Raw genomic sequence first — 9,898 nt, 5'->3', positions numbered from 1 at the left:
TTACTGGACTTTGAATCAAGTCGTACCTAATTTGCGTTGTAACTGCCGCTACGCGCCCTGTCATGTAACTAAAATATCAGTATACGTTTATATATATGTGTTTAATTTTTTTAATAAAGTAAGTCAATATTTGCAAGTTTATTAAATAAATATATTAAATTAACACTATTGTAAGTTTCTATAAATTTTTAAATTTATATTAGTTTATATTTTTCAAAAATATAAGGGAAACAAAGAGCAATCCAAAGTAGCGGCAAAAACCTAGAATTTGTTTTATTTGTGGCATACTCAAAAACAATAGGAAAAAATCAATTTGTCAGAAATGAGTAGAAATATTTGCAAGAAGAATCGGAATATGGTGATTATATGTGCCATGTGTGAAAGTGAACATCTCATGAATATATAGTGACTATTTTTATTATCTAAATATTTTATAAACAATTTGTTCATTAAAATGCCGTAAAAAGTTTTCTGGTATATCTGAATCATATTTTCAAAACGATAATTAATTATTGACTTAAATCAAGTAATATTACATATGCGGTGCAATTGCAGCGATGCGCCCTCTCGTGAGATCCTGAAAGGCACGTTCCCCGAAGGGTTAACACATAGATAATATTGTTTTGTTAGTAAATCCTAATAAATATTCTAGTTTTTGTAATTGCTCCATATATTTATGCACGTTCTTCAATTTTTACTTTCCCAGCTCTTTATATATAATGGAGGGGAAGTATGACAATTGGTCAAAAAATTACCCTCCAATATTATTACATTTTTGAACTTGGGGCCTTGAAATATTGAGAAATGCAAAAACTTTCAGGTGTTTTTTCTGTGGGGGAAGATAATTTTATCTATCCTCATTCAAGCTTAATAACTCCTGTGCTTTTTTTGAAAATTTCTGAAATTTTGCAGGGCAGTTTTTATATTAGAGGATTGGTGATATTAAATTTCAGTGATTTAAAAGTCAAGGGGTTGTGTGTCATATCTTGAGTAGAGTTGGACTTACTGACTTTTACTGGTTATTAGTATTTAAAATTTTTTTTTATAAAACCCATCCCTACTCAAAATTAAGCTTTGTCATTTTATAATAGTTGAAATAAAATTTTATAATTTTATAAAATGAAGAAAAGAAATAAAAAGTTGCCATTTTATAAAAAGAAATAAAATATGATAACAGATGACACCACCAAATGTTTCAGGGAAAGTTAAGCAGTTCGTTGCTGGATATTTTGATAATCAGATTTTATATCACATATTAAAAGTGAAGTAAAATTTTAACTTAATTTCTACTTAAGTTTTATTAGAAAATTTAATCTAAAATTGTTTTTAATGGTTTTCCTGGAATTCTGAGAATTGCTAAAGAAAAAAATTATCACTGCTTAATTTTCTGTAGCATATAAGCATGATAACTTGGATATATTAGTGTTATTTTTGCATTTTAATTTTTATTTATTAGTATGTGTTTGAAATAATTAGGAAGATGATAAAACTTGTTAATATTAAGAGGTAATTTTATAAAAGAATCAAATTAAATTTATTATGCAAAAAATATAGCATAAAATTTTTAATTTATTATGATTAAATCTTCTCTGGATTCTTTGGTCATTCAATGGTTTATATAACTACACAATTTTTATATATATTAAAAATATTATATAAGTAAACATTAATTAATAGAATAATTTTTTCCCCAGCATCTATGGTAAAACCGGTCAGTAATACTTCATGGGATTTAGCTCAAAGTTTAGATTGGCTGAAAGAAAATGCAAGAATGGTTGGAAGTGGAAATCTACAGGATATTGATATGTCACAGTTTCAAGGTAATGTGAAATTAAATAAAATACTTGATACAACTATAAAAAATACTATTTTATTTATTATATAATTTATAGTTTAAAGTGTTTTCCACGTAATTATGACCTAAACTGTTTTGTTTTCTATATTTTCATATCAATTTATTTTTGAAATAAACAACTACATTTTCCACAGATTCAAAGAGATACAAATAATGATTAATTAAAATTGAAAATTGTTTGTTATTTTACATTAACAGTAGTAGTAAATGACTTTATGAATAATATATAAAAGCTAAAATTGTAAGCATATAATTTGATACTATATACCTATATAATATAATTTAGTATTAAAAAAGTTAGATTAATAATAAAATTAATTTACATTATATAAATCTGTGATCTTGCTTTTACAAGTGCAAGAGTTTTTTTTTGTTAGTGGCAGTGTTATTTGTAACACAAAGGTTTTGTAATATGTGGTTTTTAATATATAATGCAGATTAGTTATAAACAATGTAAGCAATTACAAAAATTTGTTTCTAAAAAAATACAGTTAATAGTCAAAACTTAAACTATTTTACAAAGACTAATTCATAGTTTTATCATTTCTTTCAAAAGTTTATTGTATGTTATGTATTGCCTTATATACATCAAGTATGGTTGTTTTTCTCCCCTCTCCAAATATCTTGCTATAAGCACTAATTGTGAATTATTATCTATACCAGTCTTTCAAATAATTTAACACTGTTACCTATGGCTGCCAGTAAATCCAATTTTTTATATATTCCACAAAAAAATCAGTTAAATATTGAAATCATATATTGACTATAACTTGAATTTCTTGATTTTTCTGCTATTATACTGAAAAATTATGGAAAAATTATGCTTTAATCAGGTTATGTTGTGGTTCCCAAAAAGACTTTCATTTATGCATTAGAGAGGTTTCTGGCTTACAGTATTATTTTATTTTAGTATTAATAGTATTTTATGTAATAAATTTGATCCATTCTGAAATTTATTTGCCATTTAGGCATGTTTTTGCTTTTTGAGGGTTTCTGTTTTGTCCAGCCTTTATTTTAATAAAATCTTACTCTTCAAAAATTTTATAATTTAAGATTTTTGTTAAGTAATTGATAGCAGAATATTTGATACTTAAAATTATATTTCAACAATGATTATAATAGTAATTATCAATGATACTATAGTTATAATATTTTTAGTTTACAGCCAGTGAGTGATTAAAGTATTGCTTTGGCAACCTGGAAATTAATTCATCAAGTCAAAAAATACCAGGAATTTTTTGGAGATGGTCCATCCTGGATATATTTACCTCATCCCTCACCATCTGATTGCCCCCATTGTAGGCTAGCCAAACCCAAAATGGATCTGATAGAAAGACACTCTTAGTGCTTACAGGGCAAAGAAGATAAAAAATACTTTGTCACTTATGCAAAAAATTCTAAATAAATATCTGTCTTCCATAATATTTTCAAAATAACGACAATGATTATTATGAATACCCATTTATATTTATTTGTAAATATAAAATAAATTAGGGATCTTCAATTTTTATATAATTACATTTTCTAGCTATGATGGAGAATATGAAGTCTATAGATCCCACAAATTGGATGCTCTCGCAAGATCAGTTAGCTGATTTAACTTCATCTCTCAATACATTATTTACTCAATCCAATACTTCATGTGCAGTTTCTGAATCTGTTGGAAATTTTTATTCTACATCAGGTACATTATTTCTAGAAACTTAATCTAATAGAAGATTGAATTAATTTATTATTTTAAGATTTGTGAAGTGTAAAAATACTAACTATGCATTCTTATTTTTTAATGTAGCTAACTGTAGTTTTATGTCCATGCAACAAATACATGGTAAAGATGCTAGCAGTCCAATGGGAACGGTGTCTTCAGAGAGTAGTAATTTGTCTTGTACATCACATTCCGATGTAAGTACAATTAATTAATATGTTTAATACATTGGAATTTTTAAACTTGTAGTTTGTTAGAATTGTTTTGTATAATACACTTGAATTTAATTTAGACAAATTTTTTATACATTATATAATTTACACTTTCTTTTTGTGAACTTTGTTTATTTTAAATTAAATGTGATTTTATTCAGTACATTCTAAGTTTTATTTTATTATAATAAAATTCTTTAAAATACAACATTAACAATTATAATATATTTGATAAAGACAGGTGAAGTAGAATACGTGTTATTCTTTCAGTCACAAAACTATGCTGTAAATAAAGAACTTTTTTGCAGCAGTAAAAACTTGAAAAAATCAATCTAAAATGAATCCAGTTATAAAATGCAAGTCAGTGAGGAAGTCAGTCAGTTACATTCTAGACCCCCCTCAAATTTGCCATAAGTAATATGTTGTTATTACAGTTAAAGCTGTGAAATGAATTTTATGAATGTAAATCAGTTAAATGTAATACAGTATAAAATAACCAAATAATTTAATTAAATAAAAAAAAATTACATTTGTATGTTTATTTTGATATGCTTAAGCCCAGACCAAATCTTTTCATAAACATAAATGTAGATAGATCCTTGCATTAATCTTTTATGACAATAGAGTAATGCAGTATTAAATGTCAAAATTTCCTCTTTTCTTTAATCATGACTGAAAATAAACTGTGAAAATGAAAAGGAATTTATTCTGAAATTCTCAATCTCATAAAGTTTATCCTTGAGGGTCCTTCATGATTAAAAAGATGTACCATAATTTTTTTTATGATTTTAGTGGCCTCTTCGTCTTTTTTTTATATATAAACATTCACTAACCTGATTTTTAATTAAAGCCAAATAATCAATTGGATTATCAAGCTGTTTTATGGCTAATTTTAATAATTAAATAAACACTAACTATTGATAGTTCTTTAAGCAAAGATCAGATGGAAGTCCAGATAGCATAACTGGCAACATGTCTGCACAGTAAGCAGGAGTTGCAAGTTTGAGCCTTGCTTCAGGCCAATTCTTTTCTTCCAAAACTTTCTAAATTAAAATTAAAAATTTATTTACGTTTATTAAAATTAACTTTAAAATAGTCCGATAATCCAGTAGATCCATTTGGCTTTATCTTTTTTTATCTCCTCTTCCACCTATTGGTTTACATCATATCCAATAATTATAATTTTGCATTTTTGAAATGTTTTATAATTTTTTTAATATTTTTTGATTTTTGGTTTTGAAATCAAAAAGTCTTTGGTCTTTCATTATTTACAATGATGTTTTGAATCATTACAAAACAAACATTTGAAAAACAAGAATTACCTATATAAGAAACCAATGTCCACTGAAAAAATATAATACTATATTGTTTAAATATGTGACTTAAAAATCAATATTTATAAGTTTTTTTTCTTCATAATGTGATATATATATATTATTATTATTATTATGTTGGGTTTAGTGGGTTTTACTCGGTTCACACTGGTGGCTGTGTACTATGCCGGACCAGAGTCAAGGCATAGCAACCAAAACAAAACTAAAATTAAATAAGTGTGTCAGTGTCTGTATTCAGGAATTTCCTAACAATGTGGCATGTATTCAATATAGTGGCCTTCTGTAGTGTTATGTATGTATTTCTACTCAATTCTAATGTTCCCAGGCTTTTGTGTAGTGTGTGTGGTATCACACCTGTACAGGAAAGAACAACAGGTACAATAACTACCCTATCCATCCTCCATAGATGCCTTATTTCCTGGGCAAGTTCTGTGTACTTGCTAATTTTTTCAGTGCATGTGTTTTGTACATTGTGAGTGTTTGGAATGGCTATGTCTATAATGTATGTGATTTTATTGTGTTTGTCAATGAGTGTGATGTCTGGTCTGTTGTGGTAAATTGTTTTATCTGTGATTATGGCTCTGTCGTAATACATTTTGTGCGTGTTATTTTCCAATACTGTCTGTGGAATATACTTGTAGTATGGTTCGTGGATGTCTGCCAATTTGTGTTTCTTTGCAAGCTCTTGGTGTATTATATTTGCTACTTGATTGTGTCTATGTAAGTAATCTGTCTGTGCCAAGAGCTTGCAACCAGAAGTGATGTGTTGTATAGTTTCTGGCATGATGTGACATTTTCTGCATGTGTCATTTGTGAGTGTTGTATCTTTGAGTATGTGTTTTCTGTAGTTTTTAGTATTTATGACCTGATCCTGTATGGCAATCATGAATCCTTCCGTCTCCCCAAAGAGGCATCCCCGATCTAACCAGCTGTTTGACGCAGTTTTGTCAACAAAATCCTGGGCCAGGTCGTAAGGATGCCTGCCATGGAGAGCCTTTTGAGCCCATGATTGCTTAATGTTGTCTATGCTTTTTATATGTTGTGTCATGTCTGTATGTTGTGAGTGTAAGTTTAATGGTGTGTTATTTGAGTCTGCTAGAGTTACTGCTTTATGTAATTGTGATGTTTCTTGTTTCCTGTAGAAAAACTCTCACAGTGACTGTATTTGTTTGTAGTGTAGGTTAACTATGTCAATCAGGCCACATCCGCCATCTTTACGTGGAAGGGTTAATCTTTCTGTAGCGGATTTAGGATGATGATGTTTATGCTTAGTAAGTGTTGTTATTGTTTTCCTTTGGAGTTGCTCGAGATCTGTGCGAGTCCAATGTATAACTCCAAAAGAGTATGTGAGTACTGGGATGACATATGTGTTTATTGCTTTAACTGTGTGTTTTGCATTTAGCTGTGTTCTGAGGATAGCGTTTAACCTACTTTGGTATTCTTTGATTAATCTTTGCTTTATTTGTGTATGTTCTGTTAGTTTGGCCTGTTGGAATCCTAAATACTTGTAGAACTCGCCCTCTTCCATTTGAATTCAATAATGTCCCCATTTCCAAGTGCAAAATCTTCTTTCTTCAGGATTCCTTTTTCTATGTGAAGTGTTTTGCATTTGTCTAAGTCAAACTCCATTTGTATGTCCTTGGTGTATGAATGTGTGATTTGTAGGAGCTGCTGAAGTTGTTTTTGTGTGGATGCATAAAGTTTTATATCGTCCATGTACATGAGATGTGACAGCGTAAACTGTGTTTTCTCATGTCTGATATTGTAGCCATATTGCGTGTTGTTTAACATGTTGGATAATGGATTCAGGGCTAGGCAGAATCAGAGAGGACTTAAAGAATCTCCTTGAAAAATTCCTCGCCTAATGAATATTTCGTTTGTTTGTATGGATTATTATTATTGTTGTTGTTGTTGTTGTTGTTGTTGTTATGTTTTGTGAGTTATACTCGGTTCACACCGGTGGCTGTGTACTATGCCGGACCAGAGTCAAGGCATAGCAACCAAAACAAAACTAAAATTAAATAAGTGTGTCAGTGTGTGTGTCTGTATTCAGGAATTTCTTATTATTATTATAATACATAAGCATTAAATAATAAGAGACTTGGATAACGAGAGATTTTTCTGCTATTTTTTAAAAATGAATTTCTAATAAACATAATTTTTGTGGTAGTACTTAAATTATATTTTTCATTTTAATTATTCCATAATCCTTTATTTCAAAATTTTCAATTCAGAACTATGTATAAAAAAATAACTAATGTTTTCATATACTGCAGTTAAGCCCTTTGACCGCCGTTCAGCGTCCGTTACCAACTACTTCCCAGGAAGATGAGGACGATGACATAGAAGATGATTTCAATTGGGACAAGTTACTTTAAATGCATGGACAATAATTAAAATTGTGAATAGTTGTTGGTAAATATTTCTTATGCATACGATATTCTCGTATATTGCCATGAGAAACTTCAAATATGATTCAGTTAGTAATGTTTATAATTAAACATTTGTTGCATACGTGCAGACAAATAATTGTATACGTACATAAAAATTTTTTAAAATATTTTTATGTTATACATTTTTATATTTAAAAGACCATTTGTTAAATATGATTATGTCATTGTTTGTACACAATATATAACTGTAGATTAGTTATCATCACAGTTTTTTTTTAATCGACCTAATTCTCGTTTTTAACGTCTGTTCACTATATACGTAATTTATCGTCGATTATTCACGTTTCGGACACCACACCGTGACGGAGCACATTGTAGTCTGTCGTGTTGACGGTTGTATCATAATTACGAATATCTATTCACTTTGCAAGATTTTGAAATCAAATGTGATGCAGTTTTATATACAGAATTATTCTGTAAATCTATTTACAATTTGCTTTTTTGCTGTTATATCATATTTCTAAATAGCCATTATAATATTTCTAAACCAAGTGTCGTGATATTTGGATAACGTATTTCATCTTAGACGTGATTGTACTTAAAACCATTATTCTAAGATCTCTACTAAGCGTGCAGAAGTGCCTAACAGTTGTCACGTGAATTACAGAATGGCAGTCGTTAGAATTTGATTTGGGATCTGTGATATTTCAAGACGAAAGCACTTTGCCTCACAAATGTCGGAAAGCATGGCAGTGATAACTAGTCAATGCTCACGGAGATTTTTGCCTTTTAAAAGGTACAATTGATTGTATATTAGCATTTTCAGGAGTATATTTTGTGCAACATTTTGTGTATAATTGTGCGTTAATATCAGTTGTCCATTTCTTATGAAATTTTATTTTTATCCAAATATACATTTCATTTATTATTTCTCATGTGTTCAACCAATCTAGTCTAAACGTGTGATTAATGGGAAATTACGACAGAATTTTTTTATGTTGTTTTTAACCATTTTCGTAATGTTTTACTTAGAACCATCCTGGATCTGGAGGCAACTGAAAAGGGACTGTTTGAAAACATTGTTCATATTTGCTCATATAATTTATGTGCATAGGAAAAAAATTATCTAATTATATTAAAATAGCTTACCAGATTTAAAATTTCATGATATAAATCGTTTTACATTGTTGTTTTTTTGAGTATATGTCAAACAAATTTTTAATTCATGAAGGTGATTGTGATTTCACTATCTTCATGTGGTTCTTTAATATATATATATATATTAAAAAAAAAGAAATTTAAGAAGTGCAAATTTTTTTTGCACATATTGATGTATCATGTTATTGTTGAGAATTGCATCTATTTCACTTTTTTCATACGGATATTACAGCTTAGCTTAATTAATCTATGTATAGATAGAGTGGGGTTTTTTAAGCCAGTGTTTTTCCTGCCTGTATATACATATAAATAAAAAAAAAATATATNTGTGGCGCTGCAATCTTTGGCTATGTCTTGGGCTACTCAAATATTTTACGTTTTTGATACTAAAGTATCTTCTGAAGTATAATTTTTTATTGTTTTTATGTTTTTCAATATATTTATTTTGTTCCCTATGTCACTGTACAAAGTTTGAGATGTTTTAAACATTATAAATGGAACTTTAAAAACATGAAAAGAATTTCATGAATGAGTGTAAATGTCAAATATTGTACAATTTAAAATTTGGCTAATTAAAACCATTTGATAAATGTTTTTAAGAGTTGTTTTTCAGAAATAAAGTGATCATGTTTATAACATTTTACCATTTTAAATGTTTCTATTGTCTGAATATTTTCTTTTTTAAGTATTAATTTGCTTTAAAAGTAGATAGAGATTATAGAAACTTAATCAAAATCGGGCCATATTCTTTGCTTTTGATCAAGAATCTTGCAGAAGGTACGGTTGGTCCAGGTTTCTCTGGATACAAGCAGACCACATATTGAAAAATTCTTTGTGATTATTGAATTGACTTAAGTCAATTCAATAATTACAAAGTACATTATCAGATTAAATTATCTGATAATGTACAGATTAAATTTTCATTGTTTTTCTTGGAAAAAAATCATTTCAATAATAGATGACAGCTGAAACTGGTTAAATTGTACTAAATCAACCTACACAAAAGCCAAGATATCAGCAAAATTGATGAAGGATCCTGGATAGGACCAGAATCCTCCACCAAATGTCTGGCAGAGTGCAACTCTGCTACCTTAAACTGCTGGAAATGTACAAGGCAGTGTTAAATAAGATAATCAACAACTTTAAGAATGACATCATGTTCCCCAATTCAAGGAAATTTTTTCTCTACCCCCTGTAAACCATGGGTATGTATGGAGAATATCTACTCCAATCATCAACCA

General features: G+C 28.7%; 1 protein-coding gene across 3 annotated transcripts in view; it reads left to right on the top strand.

Annotated features, from left to right (window-relative positions):
* Window positions 1-8,976, top strand: part of LOC111618427 (forkhead box protein J3-like) — a 96,508-nt gene extending 87,532 nt beyond the window's left edge. For 2 of the 3 annotated variants that reach the window (XM_023359969.1, XM_023359966.1), the window contains 4 exons: window positions 1,695-1,820; window positions 3,384-3,539; window positions 3,648-3,757; window positions 7,383-7,521. In XM_023359969.1, the coding sequence (XP_023215737.1) occupies window positions 1,695-1,820; window positions 3,384-3,539; window positions 3,648-3,757; window positions 7,383-7,484 (494 nt within the window). In that variant the 3' untranslated portion in view covers window positions 7,485-7,521. Of the gene's footprint in view, window positions 1-1,694; window positions 1,821-3,383; window positions 3,540-3,647; window positions 3,758-7,382 lie in introns of all 3 variants that reach the window. The other variant, XM_023359967.1, reaches the window with a different exon arrangement.
* Window positions 8,977-9,898: the final 922 nt, after the last annotated feature.

The sequence above is a fragment of the Centruroides sculpturatus genome, unplaced genomic scaffold (assembly GCF_000671375.1).
Source record: "Centruroides sculpturatus isolate CEXI.00-Female unplaced genomic scaffold, Cexi_2.0 scaffold10, whole genome shotgun sequence".
NCBI lineage: Eukaryota > Metazoa > Arthropoda > Arachnida > Scorpiones > Buthidae > Centruroides > Centruroides sculpturatus.
This window is presented reverse-complemented; position numbering and strand designations above follow the sequence as displayed.